The sequence below is a fragment of the Egretta garzetta genome, unplaced genomic scaffold (genome assembly GCF_000687185.1).
Source record: "Egretta garzetta isolate BGI_Z169 unplaced genomic scaffold, ASM68718v1 scaffold314, whole genome shotgun sequence".
Taxonomy (NCBI): domain Eukaryota; kingdom Metazoa; phylum Chordata; class Aves; order Pelecaniformes; family Ardeidae; genus Egretta; species Egretta garzetta.
In genome coordinates this window covers 3,884,918-3,907,182 of record NW_009259531.1, presented here as the reverse complement: position 1 = coordinate 3,907,182, position 22,265 = coordinate 3,884,918, and the positions used below count along the sequence as shown (strand labels likewise).

The 22,265-nt window shown below is 39.5% G+C and overlaps 1 protein-coding gene across 1 annotated transcript in view; it reads left to right on the top strand.

Annotated features, from left to right (window-relative positions):
- Positions 1-22,265, top strand: part of SLC12A4 (solute carrier family 12 member 4) — a 43,379-nt gene that overhangs the window by 14,664 nt on the left and 6,450 nt on the right. Inside the window, exons 4-21 of the mRNA XM_035893164.1 lie at positions 6,909-7,055; positions 7,619-7,673; positions 8,089-8,219; positions 8,652-8,893; positions 10,778-10,992; positions 11,989-12,153; positions 12,237-12,335; positions 14,412-14,469; positions 15,854-16,028; positions 16,451-16,566; positions 16,999-17,100; positions 17,456-17,575; positions 18,318-18,422; positions 19,411-19,579; positions 20,686-20,881; positions 21,605-21,774; positions 21,953-22,084; positions 22,177-22,264. Coding sequence (XP_035749057.1) covers positions 6,909-7,055; positions 7,619-7,673; positions 8,089-8,219; positions 8,652-8,893; positions 10,778-10,992; positions 11,989-12,153; positions 12,237-12,335; positions 14,412-14,469; positions 15,854-16,028; positions 16,451-16,566; positions 16,999-17,100; positions 17,456-17,575; positions 18,318-18,422; positions 19,411-19,579; positions 20,686-20,881; positions 21,605-21,774; positions 21,953-22,084; positions 22,177-22,264 — 2,485 coding nt within the window. The remainder of the gene's footprint in view (positions 1-6,908; positions 7,056-7,618; positions 7,674-8,088; positions 8,220-8,651; positions 8,894-10,777; positions 10,993-11,988; positions 12,154-12,236; positions 12,336-14,411; positions 14,470-15,853; positions 16,029-16,450; positions 16,567-16,998; positions 17,101-17,455; positions 17,576-18,317; positions 18,423-19,410; positions 19,580-20,685; positions 20,882-21,604; positions 21,775-21,952; positions 22,085-22,176; position 22,265) is intronic.

Sequence of the window (22,265 nt, the reverse complement as noted above, 5' to 3'; positions counted from 1 at the left end):
CGTGGCCAGCTGATGAATGGGATTATTCCCTATGTGATTTTTGGGGAGCTGGACTCTTTTGTGCTTTATCTTAACCTCTGTCAGGAGCCATGACAGTGTTGCAAAGAAATAACACAGAACTCTGTAGGTAACCAGATGTTACCAAAGAATTGGGGCAGATGTAGTGGTTAAGCACTGTGCACCTCAGTGCACTTACATACACTTGGTATGGATTTAGATGAGGAGGATAGGCTTTTTAGTGGTGGATGGAATAAACACCAAAACCCCCAGCTTTTTCCTAGTGCTGTTTTAGCTGCCCTGCAGTATCTAACACATCTCTACGAGCCTGGTAGGTATGACACCAGACTTGCAGGAGACAACACCCTTCTAGAATGGTGGGTGGAGGTCAAATTGGACACCCTGGGGCAGCTCAAGTGTCATTCTGGTGTTAGGCACTTAGGCAACTGAATTCTGCCCCAAAGGAGCTGGGTTTAGATGGTTAGCCCATTTGGGCTGGCCTTGTAATAACTAGGTAGAAGGTGGGGTTTGATTGTTAGCAGTTAGATTTCTATCAGGAGGGCTGTGTTCTAACTGCTCTTCTTAGTGCTCTGGCAGTCAGGCAAGTGTTTTCAGTGCTAAACCTCAAGTGGTATCGTTGCATTTTATGGCACTTACAGGCCTGTCAGTTTGCTTGCAAATTTTGTCAAAGGAAAGTTTTCCAAAAACTAAGATAGCACTTGAATTCTACAGATTTTCTAGTACTGCCCTGTCAAAGTTTGAGCCATTTCAGAAAAAGATGGCAGTGATAATGTTGAAAAGCAGCACATTGTTCTCAAAGAGAATGCATGTTACCCTATGCTGCAGGCCAGATTCCAGCTCCCTTACTCATGCTCCCGTTCCTTACTCTGCAGGGTTTTACATGGGGGTTAACAAAGTTGTTTAGTCAACGTGAAGCTTAAAATTCAGTTTTATCTGAGACCACATGCAGTAAAGTGCTGTAATATTGTGGTTGATATGACAACATGACAAGACTGAGTGAAGGTCGTCTGGGTGCTGTAACTGTGTTCTGGTACTATAAGCTTAACGTCAAAAAAGTAATTTAAAAATGTTAACTGTGAACTAATTCTGTGTGGTACTTGGTGTTATGCTAATTGCTGAGTCTGTCCAAAGTTTTTACCTTTGCATTACTAATATGAAATGTCAGCTGCATCTCTGTTTTGGCATGCTTTTGATGGGAATAGTGTTGGGCATCAGCTGTTAATATGGTATTACTCATAATCTAAAATAATTTTCAGCCTCTTCCTATCAAAAGCAGATTGATTGTTACCCTAACAAAGATAGAATGGAGGGGGATACAATAGGCACATTATTATTTTGAGGAAGTGATCAGATCACTTTTGCTGTTTATTTCCTTATTAATTGTCTGACCAGAATACCAAGGTAAGATGCAGTCTGATCTGAAAGCTAGTCACGTCCTGTTGGAAAAAGAATTGGGAGAATTTGGTGATGGGTCTGTGGTACAAAGTTGGTTAAAGCAAATGCAGTATAGATTCATAAGGTAAAAAAGGAGCAAATAACAGGAAACTGAGAAGTTGTTTTAAATCCCTGGTAGAGTAACACATAAGCTTTGGTGTTCATACTTCTACATCTAAGTATGATTTATGTAAACACTTGCATATTTTCAAACTGTTCTCTGCCATAAAAAAAGGACTGTTGTCCTTATTAAAGCCGTGCTTCTGTGGTAAAATAGAATTTGGGCTTATGTTGTGGTTTAATCCTCTCCCCTACTGTGCCCCACCCCGTGGTATGGGGGAGAGAATTGGAAAAAAAGTAAAACCCGTTGGTTGAGGTAAAGACAGTTTAATAAAACAGCAGAGGAAAAGAATAACAACAACGATGATGATAATAATAATAATGGTAAGAGAATATACACAACAAGTGATGCACACTGCAGTTGCTGACCGCCTGCTGACCGATGCCCAGCCCTCCCCTGGGCAGTGATCGCTGCCCCCTGGCCAACTCACCCCAGCTTATATACTGGGCATGATCCTGTGTGGTCTGGAAGAGGCCTTTGGCCAGTGGGGTCAGCTGTCCTGGCTGTGGCCCCTCCCAGCTTCTTGTGCCCCTGGCAGAGCATGGGAAGCTGAAAAGTCCTTGCCTGGTGTAAGCACTGCTCAGCAACAACTAAACCATCAGGTTTTATCAATTTTCTTCTCATCACAGCACTATGCCAGCTACTGGGAAGAAAATTAATTCTATCCCGGCTGAAACCAGGACAGCTTAATACCCGAGTTGTCCTGAATTATGCTTTCCCATGTCCCAGAAATGTGTGTTTGCAGACTTCTCAGATGTTTTTTTATAGAATGGGTTGGATAACCATTCCAAAAGTGACAGTATCATCCTGTGTTAATACCTCAGTATTTTCTGTGTAAACACTGCAGTTTCCTTAAGTGAATCTTCGCCTAGCATGTCTGTCTCTGGGATAAATTACATCAGCTGCAATATCATAACTGTAGTTTGAATTTCTTTTTGCTCTCTTGCCATAAGCAATATGAAATTTTAAACATCTTGTAGAGTATAAGAAGGTTGAGTATTAACTTGGCCAATAATGATAACCATTAAAAACAAGAAATTCAAAAGCAATAACTGTAGAATGCTATGGATTGAAGGTATCCAGAAACTGCAAATGGGGTTCTTCTACACTTGTTTTTAATCATCTTTGAAGTATAAATCAATGCACTGCTATTACCTTATCCTTCCCATTTGAGCATTAGTACAGAACCATGAATATCCACCCCAGCATGACAGCAGGTTCTGTTTTTAAGTGCCAGCGTTGTTAACTGACTCGTTGCTGAATGCTATGCTGGGTGCACTCAGCAAATACCTACCCGGCCAGTGTGACAAAAGGTAAGCTGCCTGTTCTGATGTGTCACTTACTGGTATTGGCAACGTATAGACAAGAGCAAGGAGGGTGAGCAGACTCTAGATATGGTATTCAAAAATTGAATGAAGAAAGCAGTCCTTTCAGGAAGTGAGTATATAATTCTCTATCTGAGCAGGTGAGACAGGTCTCTTAGTGAATACCTTTGTGACCTAGCACCCCCCTGCCTGCTAAATCATATCCTTTCAAATAATAAGAAAAAAACCAGACCAAAAACAAACCACAAAAAACACAGACACACAAAAAAAGAGACAAGGCAGTTGTGTGCAGATGAAGGGGACAAATCTCCAAGGGGCAGTATTGAAAAAAAGAGGTCTCTCTTCCAAAGTTTCAGCTTAAAGAACAGGAGAGTGATGTGCTTTAGCTTGCAGAGATCCTTGTTCTCAGCACCTGCTTTCTACAGCGACAAGACCAAAAGAGACCTGAACATTTCCACAAGCTCTGGAAAACACATTACATGACTGTTCCCCTTCTAATCTTGGAATAATTGCTGCAGAGTTTGTGGAAAATGCAAATAAAGATCAGGACAATTTCAGTGCAAGGCTTACCCTGCTTCAGCATTCCCATTAAATATTTTTGATACTAGCATTCTGTGTTAGATACACATCAGATAAAATTGACATTACTCCATGTAGTAGGTTAGAAATTGGGCTGCTTTTTATCTTTTCTAAATAAAGCCTTGTATTAAAGCACTTAGTAGACGCTGTGCTATAAAAATGTCTCCTCATGACAGAAAAAATTAGATTAACTATTTTAGTTCATGTATCTTTAATAAGGCAGTTCATTTCTGTGCTGCTGTCTGTCCTCATGCTACAGAGCAACCACAAGAGCTGTCATTACCGATCAATGTCCCTGAGCCCTGCAGCCAAGTGCTTTGATAACCCATCATGCTGGCACAATGGAAATAGTGTCCTTCAGACTCAGATCAATATTTATCAATTATGTGTCTGCAGCTGGTTAGAGTGAACGGAAACATGATCTGCATCACTGAAATTGAGACTGTTTTTGAGATTTTTTCTGTCCCTTCTTGGTGGATCTAAACCAGCATTCTTCAAAATGTCTGTGGTTTATTTCCTTTATGCAGCATGGGGCGTTTCATTTTTTTTTCATTTGGTAGCTGTTGAGACTGAACATAATACCCTTCTTATTTCAGATTGCATTCTGTTGAGACTTCAGCACTGGTTTAGTATCACTTACTGATTATAAGATGCTATAGAAAAGGGTCAAGTGTTAACTATTGCTGTGAACAAGCTGGTTTAAGTAGTATTTGTGGATCATTCTTTCATACCAGTATTTTTTTATTCCACGGGGTAAGAAAATACAGAGTAAACTCTTGATGCCTGAGGTATGCTTAGTAATACTGTGGCTTGGGTTTTGTCTGCGGGCAGACGCTTATGCATTTCCTAGGCTGCTCTGCTCTGCAGTAGTCTCATAACTATACAATTAATGCCCAATTTCTCTTCCTCTGTGGCTGAAATGAGCTTGTAACTTGATATGTGTAAGAGGCCACTTTAAGAGGGAGGGGGAGAAGATGATGAACAGTAGAGCAAAGCTGCAGGGGCCACTGGGGGCAGAAGATGGGAAAGAGCTGAGCTGGGGTGAATTCTTATGCCAAGGAAGCAGGTGTTGGGAGATGTGCAAAGGGCAGGCTGAAAACTCACCTCCTTTGATACTGCTTGGAAAGCTGTCACATAGAACATATAACAACTGTGCTCCACTTGCTTCTCCCACGTAGGAGCAAGGGGTTGGGCTTCTTTCCATTTCTCAGGTGCCAGTTCTGACAAACTCTTAGAAACTCCTTCACCTCTGAGATACCCACACATCTGATAAACCCACTTGATGCTGGCTACTGGGTTCAGAGATGTAAGGGGGGTGACTGACGGATGAATGGCGAGATAGATGATAAAATTCTGTGGAATATCTCTTCAAGAGAGGCAAAGAGTACATTAATGTGACAATAGGAAGCCCTTATGCAGGGCAAAATCTGCCCGGTGCCTGGCAACATTATTCAGTCCTTTCTCAGTTAATGTTTGTGCAGTTGAAAGACACAGTGTGAATCAGATTAAGGTGTTTGAGTCAAAAGTATCTAAACCTCCCCTTCTTGAGGAAACAGGTACGCTGTAAAGAATACTCTGAGAAGGTCCTCGTCCACTGTAGCATTGGAACAACTCTTTTAAAAATCCTTACCTTACCCTGATCAGGTTACTTATGTACAAGTGTCATTTCTGTTAGTATTGGAAGGTGACAATTAGTTTTGTCTTTGTACATAATCTTGCCAAGCTGATCAGGTTAGTTCTATAGGATGGTAATTTTTGTACAAATGGCAGGTGACATTTTAGGGATATTTTTGTACTGTGGCACTGGAACAGCTGAGGAATAGCTCTCTGGCCCCGTGCTGGTAGGTCTCGTAGGGTAAGTCCATTGCAAGCCATCAGCACATGGTTCTGTTGCCCACTTTACTTCAGGAAGTTCATATGAGTTGAAGTGTGTATGGGGAAAGTCTGGTTGATCTGATTTAGCTTTAGTCACACAAGGAACTCAAAGCTGACTTCAATTCCTGGCATTTCTAACAAAGAACTGTTCAGATCATGTTCTTAGGCACAGTTTTCTTTCATCTTCAGTGGATTCCTAATGCAGATGTGGAAATTTCGAATTGTAACGTGTAACTGCAAGTTGAAGCACTAAATTCCTAGGTTGCTTATTTTGACCTGGTGATATTATAACCAGTTGATTTTTCTAGGATTTTGCTTTGTGTAATAAAATCTACTCTTGACTTACCATAGGTAACTAAATTTTTCCATAATGAAGACAAGGCAGTAACAAAGTTTTTGACAGCCATTTTATTGCTTTAAGAGTAACGTGCTTGTCTTAAGTACCGTTGCTTTTGATTCATGACTAATTTGTCTATAAGGGTGCATGTTACCTATTTATATTTGCATTTAGTTAATGCTATGTGGAGTCAAATTGGACAAGTGGTGTCACCTCCCTTTAATATCCTTCTTATTTAGATGATTGTTCATGGGTTTATTTAAATGCTGTCTCTCTGTAATATGTTGTGGAATTCAGGTTTATTTATAGAAAGAATTATAAAAGGGATGAGCCTTTGAGAAGTTACACTGTCTATTCCCCCTGTCTTTGAGGATTCTGTATAACTTTAAATGCAAAAGAAAACCTCAGAAAGCAGAAGCAATGACATGTCTTGGCAGGAAACCACAGAGATTTGGGACTCTCTAGAATTGCTGCTAGTCCCAGGTGTGCCAATGCAGGGAACACTTCCGTATTCCTTGAAATAAAACCCTTATCAGTGGCATTTTGATACCATTGTTTTGGATCTGACTGTCCTCTGACAATAACTATGTGGGCAAAGGAGAACTCTACAAGATAATATGTTGAATGCCAGTCGTGTGCAGTTCCTGTGAAGTCACGTAACTAACTTGTATTTTCTCAGTCACTGTCAGAAGTAATTCAGAATCTGATGCTAACATTAAACATAAGAAAGGTAGGATCATTAGTTTTACATGGAATATATAAAATGGAAGAAAATACATTATGCATGTCTCCAGATTGCTTCCAAGTCTCTCCTAGTTGTAACATCACAAAAGCATGTTTTTCATGGAACTAATTTGGGGGGTAGGATGGGATCTATCTTACTCGGGGTCTGCAGCACTCAGCAGGTTGATCGTAGAAACTGTGGTTCTACAATAAAACAAATACACGTACGTTCTGTTGTTAGTAATTGGTATTAAATGCTGTGTGTACTTACTTCAAATATGAAGATGTGATAGGGTCAGCGTTTTTTGAGAAATTCGTGGGTTTGGTGTTAGGATTTTGCTTCATGTTTTGTGAAAGTCCAGCACAACAGTATTTGTGTGTGTCTACCTTATATTTTCCAGATTTCTACCATTTGAAAAACTGAAGTTGTAGAGTTTTTTGCTTATCTATGCTTTGAATAATTCAAGTTAATGAATGTCAATGAACTTTTTTTCAGTCACCCAGCATGGGCACCCTGATGGGGGTGTATTTACCATGCATGCAGAATATCTTCGGGGTTATTCTCTTCCTTCGGCTGACTTGGATGGTAGGAATGGCTGGAGTTCTTCAGTCCTTCCTGATCGTATTACTTTGCTGCTGTTGTGTAAGTATATAGGTAATGTAATGCATGTGATGCAACCTCTGTGAAACTACTGAGAAACTTGAGAGACTGCATTGTAGATGCATGTGTAAAGAAAAGCCAGATTTATGCTAGACACTTCTGCTGTGTTTGTATCCATGTGACTTTTTCTTTTTTTAAAATTTTTTTGCTAGTATTTCTAAACTGGCAAACTGTATCTATTTGTTCGGCAAGCAGCTGTTTTGTGTGCCTGTCCCAGACCGTGGCTGCTGGCTTTGCTGGACTAGCCTTTGCTGGAATTCCAGCTCTGCAGATGGAGGGACACCTGCATTCTTTTGTCTTGCTTTATCTGCAGACACCCATTATTTGACCTGATAAAGCAGTGGTCATCTCTCCAGCAAAAGTCTCAACAGCTTGATGATTAAATTCCTGCTACCCTTGTTTTCTTTCAGATAACGGCCCATCAAGGCAGAATAAATAGAAATACTGTATCCTATATGCAGCAGCAGCTTTGCGCTATCAAGAAATAAGTTATGTTTTAAAAAATGTTGTTGACTCAATTGCTTTCTTTTCCTTGTTTTCCCCAGACTATGCTGACAACCATATCAATGAGTGCTATTGCCACAAATGGTGTTGTTCCAGGTAAGTGTAGTTAGCAAACTTCTAGTTTGTGGTTGGTTTTTTTTGTTTGTTTGTTTGTTTTTTTTAAAAAGTTGCTATAAGCTGTTAACATGGTTTTATTTTTTTTTTTTTTTTTTTTTTTTTAAAAGTTGCTATAAGCTGTTAACATGGTTTGAGTCTAGAGAAATTTGCTTAAGCCAGGATACAAAGCCTGAATTCATATCTAGTATTTCTTCTTGGTATCCGTTACGCTAAAGATGAATTTATTTGGTTTTTAGTTACCCCTGTGGCAACAAAGAGATACTTCAATTGACAGCCCCCCCCCCCCCAAAAAAAAAGCAGATACAGTGTATGATTCTGTTGTATTCTTGTGAATATTTTACAATTTATAACAATAAATAAATGACAATATTACTCTCGTTTTCTTGTTTCATAGCTGGTGGCTCCTATTTCATGATATCTAGGTCATTAGGCCCAGAGTTTGGTGGAGCTGTAGGACTGTGCTTTTATTTGGGAACAACATTTGCAGGAGCAATGTATATCCTTGGTGCCATTGAGATTTTATTGGTGAGTAGTACCAGAGCAGTCCTGCTTTTAAGACAAATAGCATATAGAAGATACCACAGTATTCTTGCCCCGTATTTGTATACACATTTACAGGTAGAGACCAGAAGGACTCCAGTTTCTTGGTGTCCAATTCTGTACCACTTAGTGTTTCCCTTTGGAAGTGACATACTGTGTGGCCATCCAGAATGGAGGCTCTCCTGAAAACATAGGTGGTGGTATGACTTAATCAAAGGCACATGCTCATCATTGATAAAGTTGGCTCAGTTGTACTACTGAAATATCCCTTGACGTTTTCTATAAACTGAAGATTTCTGGTGAAGAGCATGTTGCAGATTGGAAAATTATTTACATTTCTAGCATAGGTACAAGATCACTGCAGTAATACAGGGTTCTGCTCCTGTGTTCCTTCAGCTTGCTTTCTTCTTGTTTCAGACATATATTGTGCCACAAGCAGCAATCTTTCATCCATCCGGTGCCCATGATGCATCCAGTGCTATGCTAAACAACATGAGGGTATATGGAACTGTATTCCTCATCCTGATGGCAGTGGTGGTCTTTGTAGGCGTGAAATATGTTAACAAATTTGCTTCCCTCTTCTTGGCCTGTGTAGTAATATCCATACTCTCCATTTATGCTGGAGCTATCAAGTCCATCTTTGATCCACCTGAATTTCCGTAAGTAATATTTCTGGGTGGGGATATAGCTTTGCCTACACGTCTAGAAGATGGGGTTCAATGGAAGTTACTTAAAACTTGTGCTTAATACATTGTCAAAGCTATCTTTTTTTGTGAATTACTTCAGATTTTTTTACCTGTATATAATGACAGCCATAGTTCTTCTACGTGCAGAGCTCATGGAATAGAAGCTTCTTAGGCTAAAATGAATTTATTATTACATTCTTCAACTGTGTTCAGTAGAATGAAGTCTCGTGGTGAGTATACGGATTGATGGAGGCTGACATTTCTCTGCTTCCAGACAATCCAGTATCTTAGTCTACAGCTGTTGAGTTAAATTTTAGCAAGACTTTTGCTGGGTTATTTATGGTAGTCAGTAGGAAGCAGTTTGGCAGGTCCATTTTCCTCAGGCCAGTTAGACATGATGTGCTGTCTTCGTGGTTGGAAACTGTGGTGGTGTGATGCAGCTGCTTGCTGAGAAATAGGGCATCTCTTAGGAACGTGGGAGGTGTGATGGTGGGGCCATGCTGGGGCTCCAGCGAAACTTTCCCTTGGTCTGAAAGCAGCTTAGTCTGCCATGGGAGTAGCCCTGCTCTGAACACAGCGCGCGCGCTCCTTGGCATATGGGCAGTTAAACGTGTAATGGTTTCTTAAACTCAGAGCTGGAGCAGCAATAACATGGGTGCATGTGTTTTACCAGAAAGGCAAACAGTAGTTCCCGATACTGCTGACAAGGGATGAATGGAATGGAAATAGTGGAGTGGAGTCTGCATAATTATTCACATCTTAAAATGTCGTGACCATAACTAAGAACTCGCAACCCTCAAGGGCTCCCTTTAAATATGTAGTGCCCAATGATTATAATGTTTTACAGCAGTAAAAATAAAACAACGTCTCTGTCTCCCCCTCATTATCTCCTGGATTGTTCTTGAATGTTCTTCCTATCTTTCTTCCTTGGGCTGCATTCCTTTTTCTTTTGCTGAAGTAACTGGGTATTGTATTGATTTTTAATTCTGGAAGGGAAGGCTTCTCTGAAGTTACACAAGCCTGAAAACCCTACAAAAATGGCCTTGTCTCTTCCATTTTCCTGGCTTTAGTGATTTATAAGACCTGTGAAACAATGAAACTTACTAAAATGGAAGAAACTTTTTTTTTTTTTTTTCCTGTGGGTGTCTTCTGGCACCAGGAAGAGAAGCTGAATGAGATTTCAGTGGCAGCAAGCTGTTACGTTCTATCATCACGTCTTGTGGAACCATCTTTGGAGAAGTGGATTAAAAATTTTCAGTGCTGGAATAAACTGTATGCGTGGTTACGTGAAACACAACAGGCACTACAGGATTTTAGCAATTATGCATAGTTGCTTCTGACAGGAAGAACCTTTGCTTATTGTGATTGAAATGTATGTTCCTAATTCTGAAGCTAAAACATCAGGGTCATTTGAGTGCTACTGTACTGAAACTGGGATAATGTGATTCCAAAGATCTTCAGCTATTCTCAATATCTAGTAATTTGAATGCTGGTGTTCTTCAGATCTCTTCCACTCCAGTAGTTCTGTTTAACTTGGGGGGGGAGGGGGGCAGGGAGTGTCCTAATCTTTTGCTTTCACTGTTTAAGGTAAATTTACCAAATTCAATAAATTACACTGATGTAGCTTTTTATACCTCTCCCAAAGTTGTTGAAAAAGTAGCTTTATACTTCTGACCCTTAAAGGAAACAGATACGCAGTCATTGTCCTGCTACTGCCATCTTTTTGAAGCTGATAAATGATGCAGCAGACTAGAGCCACTTGAAGTTTCCATGATATGAAAGAAGAATTATGGGGAAGGGCGGATTTCATTTTCCCGGTACCATACAATAACACTGTTTTTCATGTTTCCCTTCCAGGATTTGCATGTTAGGCAACAGGACTTTGTCAAGAGATCAGTTTGATGTTTGTGCCAAAACCATAGTTAAGGATAACATTACTGTGGCCTCTAAGCTTTGGGAGCTCTTCTGCCACAGTACAAACTTAACCACCGAGAACTGTGATGAGTATTTCCTAATGAACAATGTCTCTGAGATAGCAGGAATTCCAGGAGCTGCTAGTGGCATTTTAAAAGGTATGATAGAATATTTTTTTTTCCCCTTAAAGAGGAGGCATGCTGAGCAGTTGAAATGCGTTGAACTGTTCCCTGCTGGTTAAGAAAGAGGGACTGAAGAAATGTAATTACAATGAAGAAAATTATCTTCAATTAAGAAAACCAAGTCTTACAATCTTTAAAAAGAGTAGATGGCACTTTTGTCCTGATACAGTACTTGTCTGCTGTAAAATTGATTAAATTTGCCTTGTACATCTCATAATTTCAGCAGAAAGTCAGCTATAATGATGAGCTATGCTAACATGAGTAAGTTGTTGAAATTGTTCAGAACTCTGTGTAGCTATGACTCTCCATTTTAGATGGGTTAAGATTATGTCCTGAAAGATAAGAGTACGTGTGTAAAAATAAGTGTTATCTCCTTCTTTGACCACTCCTGAATGTAATATCGTTGAAAAGCATTCATTATTGAAGTGAACTCCAGAGAACAGTTGCTTTGTGCAGGTACTGAGTGCTGAAGGTTCCTGTTTCACAGAAAGCAGTAGTCTAGTTTCTGAAATGGACTCAGCATTTATTAGTGAAATTTCAACTACCAACCATATAATTCTGTAATTCTTCCAGTGTCTAAAGAACAAATACATCTAGAAAGCTGGTCAATATTGCTGCTTTGGATTCTTTTGAGATCCTTTGTGTGGGTATGGTGGTTTATTAACAATACTCTGTATTTATTGGGGTTAAAATAGGTGTGAAGTTAAAAGAATGTTACATTTAGTATTACTAAAGGATAAAAAGTACTTAGACTTCTATAGGCTATTCATACATATTTATTGTGTTTGTTACAGATTCCCTTGAAAGCCTGCAATGTAAATTTTCTTTCATGTAACTTGTATATGCCTTAATTTGTGTTGATCACTGATGTGCATGAATTGCATTTGTAATCTTCAGTTGTAGACCCATTATAATGAGAACAGGTTTGAACTGAGATGTGCTTTTCTTTTCTGTGGTGTGATAACACTGAAGACAACTTATGGAGCAACTATTTGGAGAAAGGAGAGATACTGGAGAAAGCGCATCACCCGTCTGTTGATGTAGCAGGCCAGAAGAGCAACCTTCATCTGTATGTGCTTTCAGATATAGCTACTTCATTCATGGTGCTGGTTGGCATCTTCTTCCCTTCAGTGACTGGTGAGAATACTGGGACAAGAGGGCATCTTGGGTCTCTGAGCTTTCTTTTCTCCCTTGATCTTACATCCAAAATATATTTTCAGGTATCATGGCTGGTTCAAACAGATCAGGGGACCTCAAAGATGCGCAGAAATCCATTCCTGTTGGAACAATTCTTGCTATTGTCACCACATCGCTAGTCTGTATCCTTTTAAAATTAGTCCTGGCACGTTGTAAGTGACTGGGATGAATGACTGTGTATCTGATTTGTGGAACTGCTTTCAGGTGACTACATTATCATTGTGAGTATGATTGGTCAGTGGACGAAAAACCCCAACAGTCCTCGAGCTGAAAGCATCAGAATTATTATCCTGTTGTTTCCTGGCCCCCTTTTTGTGTTGGGTTTTTTGTTTCATTCCTTTGCATTTCTGTTGCTTTTCTTTGCTATGTAGTGGTCTATAGCTTTTCAGACTGGTGGAATACAGGTATATATTTTTTTAGGATGCAGTGGACCATTAAGTGGAGAAGGGGGGGGGGAGGGGGAGGGAAAGGAAGAAGGCAGCTTTTAGTTTGAGTGACATTAAGGAGTATATGCTTTCTTGAACATCTTAGGGCAAGATAAACTAGAGTTAGGAATTAGACTGGATGTTTCCCAAGTGGGTTTTTTGGTAGTGGTGGGGAAAGGTTCACGTGTAGAGTCAGCCGCCAAGTAGTACCAATGAATTTATGTATTTGTTTTGAAGCCAGTGAAACAATACCAGATTACATCAGCATAGAGGGCTGTATTTTTTTCTTTTTGCCCTTTGATTTTTAACACAGTCATTTGGTTTAATGCTATTCCGTGATTCTTAGACAGATCCCCAGCTGGCATGCATGGAAGTGTTACAAACACTGGGCTCGGTAGTGAGCTCCACATAGCTGTGAGTGACTTGTCATCTCCTGCCTGTTTCCACTGAGGCTGGAGTACTTAATTTGCAGAGTATGAGGATGTTCCTCATACCAGATTTCTAGGTGCTGAGTGTGTGTTCCGAGGAACAGCCTTTGTCCCAGTTGAAGTTGCTGGGTTTTGTATGTGGTTAAACTCTTCAGGGCTTATGCCTGCAGGAGCTCTGCTTGACTGTCTTAATCTCTTCTCTCCTGCTAGAGAAGAAATGAAGCCAAGGTCTTTCAGCTTCAGCTACCTGTTGCTCACCTAAACTACAGTTTATCAACATAGGAGATTAAAAAAAAAAAAAAAGGAAAGGCAATTAATACGAGCAAGGACTTCCAAAAATTCTTTGTAAGAGCTTTCTGTATAAATCCTACCCAAAGGGCAGCTAGTGGAGATGGTGTCTCTCCTGGAAATTCTGCTGTTTTGAACCTGCCAAGCTGTAAATCAGGATCCCAGCTTGCTTGTCTCAGCTTCTTAGGAGTGCAGCCTCTTCCAATGTTACTTTGGGAACTGACCCTGTACCAAGAAGTCTGCATTTCCTATGAACATACGAAATATCAAAGCAGGTCGCAGACGTAACCCCCAGCTCTAATGTTAAAATCTTTGCAGTTCAAAACTTACTTTGTGGTGGGTAACTTTATACCTAGATGTTAATACGCCACCCAGTGGAAAGTTTACATCATAATTTTTAGGAGTGATCAATGTTTCCCCTTTTATTACTCTTTGTATTTCACAATTGCATTTCAGAGGTAGAGGGTAGAGTTTAGGATTTAACCATTCCTGTACACTTTAAATCACAAGATCAAAAAGTTCACTGGAATGCCAGATCCAAAAAACCCAAGGTATTTGTACTCCCGCATGCAGTAGTAGTACAGTTTAATAAAACCCCCAATATTCCAAGACTTACTGGTGATGTGAATGCCATCAGAGACCACAAAATGAGAAAGTGCAAGGTAATGATTTGCTGTATGTTCAAAATAAATAACTTCAGAAGAAATTATAAGTAAACATCAATTTAATCTGCTAGTGTAGAACAGAAACTGATATTAAAATATCTTTCTTTTCTCATTCTTTGTCTGAACATACCTCCTTTATCATAACATTTAAAACTATCTTTTTAAAAAATTGAGACTTAAAATAGTAACTTTGTCACTTTAATATTAGAAGGTACGTATGAGCAGCGAGACATTAATTTACTCACCAGCTTTACCGTGTGCTTATGGAGCTGCTGCAGTGCAAATGCTGTGAGACAGAGGCACATGTTGAACTTTCCACAGTAGTTTCTATGGTTGTTTTCATCTGCCATGTCTAACTAAGTCCTGCTTCCTTAGCATACTCTGTACTCAAGACTTCAGTTGTGTATTGTTATTTGGAGCCTGCATCGAAGGTGTAGTCCTGAGAGATAAGTAAGTTTTACTGCTTTAATGCTCCCCTTTTTCTTTTTTGCAGGGATGGGTGTTCTTTCCCATCTTCTCTCCTCCCCTCCTTCCCTCCCCCCCCTTTTTTTGGCTTTTCCTTCTGGGTGCCTTTTAAACCATGTTTGTATGTCAATTGTAAACAACATTTTAGGAGTCTTCTTGTAGCTGATTTGATACTGATTTCCCATCCTATGTCTTAATTCCTCCCCTGCCCCAAACCTATTTTGTCTTGAGTTGGGGTACTCCTTCAGAGATCTGATCCTAACAGTAAACTATAAATTTCCATTTTTTCTTTCTCTTTCCTAGGGAAGCAAGATACGAAACAACAAAAATTCTATTCCCCCCCTTCCTTTTTTCCTTCTCCAGATGAACCTTAATTTTTTTGCCTTGTTTGTTGTCCTCTTTTTGTTAATTGCTGAGTTTGGCAAAATTACTCTTTGCAAACTGTTTTTTGGCTTCACTGCCATCTGAGGTACTATACTGATTTTTGTAAAAGCACTGGTGATGTCAACGGTGTATGCCAAATAGCTGAAGTGATTTCAGCCTACAGTATATTAGAAAGTAGCTTATAAAGTTGCTCTAATGTTTCTTGTGCTTACTCCCCGAAGTCAAGAACCCAGTATAATTCCCTAACCTATGCCAAAGAAAAACCTTAAAGGACAGGCAGATAGCACACTTCTGTATCTGTATATGTTGTATTGCTCATAGTGGTATTCATAGGAAGAAGTATTTCTTCATAGCATTTGTGATGATTTTCTTGCGTAGAAACCAACTTAAGAAATGCAACCAGACATCCGCAACTGGACAAAGTTTGGTATTTGGTTATCTCTGCCCTGGGATTGTTAGCTGTCAAACATTTCTGTCTGTAAACCCAGTAACAGTGTTCCCAGTACGAGAGTCTACAATTGCTTTTTCTGATAGCTTCCCTCATGTTGATGGACAAGCAATGAAGTGCTTATGAATATAATTCAGAAAAAAACCCACAAACAAAAAAACCCCAAAGTCTTCTGTAGGGGATGTATGATACTGGACTTTGTTGGGTGTTTTAAACTTTAAACTTACTATTTTGTTAAGAATTGCATCTTTCTAGGTGAAAGTGGAAAATGATGTTGTGATAATAATGTAAGAGTTTTATGATACAAAATCAAAAGGAAGTGTTTGAACTGTTGAAATGTTGAAATCGGGCTGCAGATTCATCCTACCTGTGTTCAGAAGTAACTCAGATTGTTTACTATATTTCTATATTTTCTAGTCAAGAAAATATGTAATATTTAATAATATATAAATGACATCTTAAAACTGACCCAAAAAACCAAATGTGAGTGTCAAAATACTCCTTTGAATACAAACATCTCACCGTTCCTCCCTGCAGGTACGGCGATGCAGTGAACAAGAACTTAGTGGTGGGCACCCTTTCGTGGCCCTCGCCATGGGTCATTGTGATAGGATCCTTCTTCTCTACCTGTGGAGCGGGTTTGCAGAGCCTTACTGGAGCCCCCCGGCTGTTGCAGGCGATAGCAAAGGACAACATCATTCCTTTCCTCTGGGTTCGTACATCTTAAAGAAAAAAGGTGGGGGGGAAGGGGAGGGGTGGGAAGAAAAAAAGAAAAAGCATTCTGTACGTAGTAACTAGCCAGCTATTTGACTTTGGGCTCTTGGACATCAGATTTATTTTCCCTAGTTTGCTCAGCATTGAAGTGAACGTCAATACTTTTTATTTTAATGCTTTGGGGTTTTTTTATTTAAAAACTAGGAATAATTTGAAAGGAGTTTGAATATATGGTAACTTTATGAGAAGTCTAACATCTAATTCAGTGAAGCACAGAAAGTCATTAGAATAATTTGACTCCTTGCTCTAGAGAAAGAAGTATGTGGGAAAATTACTATTGCTTTTTAAAATGTAATTTTTTTTTTTCATTGTAACCTTATAAATCCTTGGAAGACATGCTTAATGTTTCTGTTTCTTCAGATTTTTGGTCATGGAAAAGCGAATGGTGAACCGACATGGGCTCTTCTGCTAACAGCATTAATTGCTGAGCTAGGGATCCTTATTGCTTCGCTTGACATGGTGGCCCCAATTCTCTCTTTTTAGTTTTGCCAATTTGATTGTCTTTCAGAATCATACATTAAACCAGTAAAAGAAATTACTGGAGCTTGGGTTCCACTTGTATTGTTTCTATGAATTCTCTGACTTCAGGCCCTACATGTAAATCTGCTCTGTAGTATTCTGTGAATACACAAGTTTTTAGTATAGCTGGACTGTTATTTTTTTGGGGCAATGTTATTTTTATCAAGAACAAAGATAGCATTGATGTCATGGATAGACATAACTTGAAACAATTAAAAAACTGCTGTAACTACTTTATACTGATAGTTCAGGCTAATAAAAATCAGAGGGATAGTCACATGTGACAGGGTAGCCGTCTTTTGACTAAATCATTCATGTGATTATAATATGTGCCAGAATCTATAAATGCCTGTGCTAAAAGGTTTTGCACCTTTTTCTTCTTGCTTCTGCAGGTTTTTCTTGATGTGTTACCTCTTTGTTAATCTAGCATGTGCGGTACAAACGCTTCTTAGAACTCCAAACTGGCGGCCCAGATTTAAATACTATCACTGGTAAGCAAAAGGCCAGCACGTTCAACGCCTGCTCCATAAACTACAGCATGGGTTTTAGAAGAACTCTATCCACGAGGGTTCTGGGCATCTTTTATTTTTCTGGGTATCAGCTCCAGACAAGAGTACATCAATGTAATATTCATAGTGGGCAGACCCAGGAATTCAATGGCATGAGAGCGTCACTCCAACAACAGGATACTAAAACTGTTGGGGACTGGGGAGATTCCTTGCAAGCTTTACTTTCACTGCCAGTTCAGAACAGATAATTTAAAGAAAAAAAAGAGCAAGAGAACAGTTGACTTGTTTTTAATCTTTTCAACCTATTACTCACTGCTATCTTTGCTTTTTGTTTCAGGGCCCTCTCATTTCTAGGCATGAGTATTTGCCTGGCACTGATGTTCATTTCCTCTTGGTATTATGCTTTGGTAGCTATGCTTATTGCAGGCATGATTTACAAGTACATCGAATACCAAGGGTAAGTATTAACTGGATTGAAAAGAGCAGGAAAGAGATTGGGTCTATTTTTTATGAATTATCTCTGGCCTTCACATTTGGTGAAGGAACTCTCCAGAGATATGACATAGAGGACTTCCCTTATTAGTTCAGTTTTTATGTTTTACTGTGTCAGAGTTAAACAGAAGCCCTTGAAGTGCTTTGTGGTTAAGCCTCTAAAGGTGTTTGGTGAAACCTGAGAGTCACAGGAAGCAGAGACCTGGGTTGGGATCTACCCTTCTACTCTCTGGCACACGTAATTACTTCAGGTGCTCAGGGCCTGAAGGCAGCCACCTTATTCCACTTTATCTGTTGCAAAGGTCTGTCTGGAACAGTCCTTGAAAAGCTGAATCTGCAGGTTAGGTTGCCTGAGACTGCTACTATCTGATGGAGTCAGGCTGTAGTATGGCTGTATAGCTTAATTTTAACAAATCAGGTGTTGAAATGCCTGTTTATGCTTGGGAAGCATTCTCTGTAGTGGTGTGTTGTTTACAAATGAAATGCAGAATGTGTTGTGGTATACATTTGACTGAAACATTTGCATTTCTGATATGTGGTAAGTATCACAAATGTGCATGTACAAATGATAAATGTGCATGTGATGTATGCTACGTATCACATTACCTTATGATGAGTTTAATAATGAGGTCTCTGTAGCATGACTGTAAGTGTGCAATTATGCACTCATGAAACCATATGTTGGCTAAATTGTGTGTTCTTCACAGTGCAGAGAAGGAATGGGGTGATGGTATCCGGGGTCTGTCACTCAGCGCCGCAAGATACGCCTTACTCAGACTGGAGGAGGGCCCTCCACACACAAAGAACTGGAGGTACTCATTTTAGACTAATAAAATGCACTGTCATGACTATCACTTAAGGAATTAAACTGGACTGCAGACAAGATGCCTCATTTGTGAATTAATTTAATGCCCAGGATATTAAAGAAAAAAAATAATCAAGTAGTGTGTCTGAGGTAAGCTGCCCTGTCACTGCCCAAGCCCTCCTGTGTGGGCAGAACTTTTGCGTCCTCTGGATCTTTAATTGACCTCTGACTTGGTGAATTCAGAAGTGGAACTGGGGGAAACTGTGGAGATCTCAGAGTACAGAGGTCCAGCCAGAGGCCCGCTGTAATTTGTGCTGGGGACACAAAGAAGACACTGCTGTCATTCTAGCATTAAAAACTGTAACAGTGGCCAACGTTTTTTCCTCTGGCTTTGCGTGTTGAAGACAGATTAAGTGGGCAAGAACCCTTCTCTCAGTTATGCATTGCACAACTCTTAGGCTCTGAACAAAAGGACTAGGAATCTACTAAAGAATTCTTGAGAATTTTACACTTGCTCAACCACAGCTTAAGAGAGAAAATAACTGAATTGATGCATAGTGATACCATAAGGGACAGAAAGTAGGTGGCATCTGTGTTTAGATGAAAATATTCATGTTTCCCAACTGCTTGGCACAAGCATCCAGATCGATCTGGAAGGACAGCCTTGCAGTATGAACACACCGTGTGCTGTAATAGTACTTACAAGAGCCTTGAAAACCAACCACGTAAATAAAATACTAATGCAAGCCTCTTAAGCTAAGTACGTGGCTGTCAAAACAATGCAGCAGCAGAATCCACTCAATCCTTTAAATCTGCTTTGAATCAAGGGAAATAAAATATTAATTAAAACCCCTCTAACGTGTGAGATGCAGAAAGAATGTACCGTTTCAGAGTTAATATTCAAGCTCAATTAAAATTATGAGAGGGGCAGTTTTTTGGAATTGTTTTTGTTAAAACCCTAGTAAAAAATACGTTCCCCTTTTTATTTTCTCCAGGCCTCAGTTGCTGGTGCTTCTGAAACTTGATGAAGATTTGCATGTAAAATACCCTAGATTGTTGACTTTTGCATCTCAGCTGAAAGCTGGCAAAGGTTTGACTATCATAGGATCGGTGATCCAAGGGAATTTCTTGGAGACTTACGGAGAAGCCCAGGCTGCTGAACAGGTCAGTGTCTTAAACAGCTTCCTAAAGTAAAAAGGGGGTGGGTGGGCAGATAGCTTAAAAGTCTTGTGACCATAGATGGAAAAAAGCATTATCGGTAAGGCCTCCGTGAAATACAAGACTAGTTGAGCAGTGCTGCAGCTGTTCAGTAAAGGGCTTGCAAACACCTTCTGGCTGCCAGTGGTGGCTTTGGGAGCATCACGAGGCCAATGCTTGCACCTTGTGTAAACAACCTTGGTGCATAAAACTGTCTTCGTTTGTAAGAAAGAATTACTGTGGAAGTTTTTGTATGATGATTAATGAAGGGAAGAGGACTACTGAGTTTTTTGAACATACCAAGAAACATTTTGGTAACCGTCAATTATTACAAACTTAGCAAATGTGCTCTGCCTCTTTCAGTGTGGTGATCTATTACAAAAAGCATTGAAGGATGGTCCTGAAAATTCATTAATAAATCATTTTATCTTCCTCACTATGTAAACATGACATCGTAGCCCTGTTTACATCTGTGTAGTATCAGAACATTGCTGTTTTCTTCCCCAGAGGCTTTTCATACAGGAAAAGTGTTACAAAGGGAAAACTAATTCATAGGCCTATACGTTGACATAGTTTGTTTAGTTTTTAAACAAACAACAGCTATGGTATTCTTGATAGGTGGGTGGTGGTGGTGGTTAGTGTTTATATTTGTAAATTGAATGTAATAACACAACATAGAAATCTGAAACTGGAAATCCACGTGAAGTTAGTTAACCTTGGGTTTAAAAAGGTGAATGTTTTAGGATTAGAAAATGGAAAGTGAGATAGTAACACAGGTATCACTAACTACTACTATGAATAAGAGATTATAGCACAAACCAAAACACACTCATCTTAATCTGTTAGACATAGTTATGTTTGGAAGGGAACTAGGTATGTTTTAAACAAGTATTGTTCACAATTAGTGGGTATTTCTCTTCTGTTTTATTAAGGGAAGTGGATGAGCAGAACTCTGCTTTGAAATGTGTTTTACCTGTGGGCATGTGAACCAGGAATTTACATCACAATCATGTGATAGAGAAATACTTAAAAGTTCCTTTTGGTTGTGAGGTTTTTCCTTGTCTGTCTTCCAGACTATTAAAAATATGATGGACATTGAGAAGGTGAAAGGATTTTGTCAAGTAGTTGTAGCCAATAAAGTTCGAGAAGGAATTGCCCACTTGATCCAGTCCTGTGGACTAGGTGGCATGAAACATAACACTGTGGTTTTGGGATGGCCATATGGCTGGAGGCAAAGTGAAGATCCAAGGTCATGGAAGACATTTATAGGTGAGTTTTAAAGGTTCTGTGTGATCAACCGTTGTGAGCAGAGATGTTTATTACACATATGGTACACACAGGGGATGTTAACAGAATCCTTGTGAAATCAGTTTTGGGTTTTAGTCTGTTTTTTCTAGTATTGATTGTGATGTAGATAACTCCTCACAAAACTCCTCTATGTTTGAAATACCACTTCTTGTAGGTAAAAGACCTATGAAGGATCTTCAAAGATTAATCTAGCAGCTAAATTCATCTGTCTAATGAATGCTTAAAAAATTATGGACTTGAGAGATGGTGTTTGTATGGCAAACTATGATTTGTTTCCTAGATAAGTCTCTGCCTTTTCACTGTCCTAACCTATCCATGTCTCTTCACTATGGAGCTAACGCTCTCCTTGCCTACATCCCTCTCCTTCCCCTACAGTCCAGTTAAATGCAGTCAAATTAGAACCGAGCAGATGCTTTGTCCCCTTACTTAGCTTTGAAAATTGCTGCTTTTATTTCTGATATGAAATAGGGCTTGTGTTCCTGTAAGTCTGCTTTATCTTACCTTTGTCATTTAGTCCAACCTGTCTATACAAGCCTTGCTGTACATACTTTTCTTTATGTAAGAGATTACTTTTATCGTTTGCTGACATTTGCTCGGTGAGTAACTTTTTTTTTTTTTTTTTTAAAACCGTAGATCTCTGTAGCAGCATTTGGAGTAACGATCTGTTCTTCCCCTGTTGGGCAGGTACTGTTCGCTGCACAACTGCAGCCCATCTGGCACTGCTGGTTCCCAAAAATGTGTCTTTCTACCCCAGCAACCATGAGCGTTACAATGAAGGCAACATTGATGTGTGGTGGATTGTGCATGATGGAGGCATGTTGATGTTGCTTCCTTTTCTTCTCAAACAGCACAAAGTAAGGAGCCAGCCAGAGTGTTTGTCACCCAGCTACTTCTGTGTGCATTAGTTTAAAGAAACAAGGTCCAGTAGTGGAGCCTGTATTGATAAACAAGCGTGGATATATTGATAAGTTTCTGTTTTGTAGAGCAAAATATTATTGATTTGAATGCTGAGAGTTTGTGTTCCCTCACCAGGTCTGGAGAAAATGCAAGATGCGAATTTTTACTGTAGCTCAGATGGATGATAACAGCATCCAAATGAAGAAGGACTTGGCTACTTTCCTCTATCAACTCCGAATAGAGGCAGAGGTGGAAGTGGTAGAAATGGTAGGGGATTTGATTTGTCACTTTATGATGCAAATGGTGGTATTTGGTTATAACCTGGTTACAAGCACACCATTTTTTTCTTACTTCTGCAGCACAATAGTGATATCTCAGCATATACTTACGAGAGAACTCTTATGATGGAGCAGAGATCTCAGATGCTGAGGCAAATGAGGCTGACAAA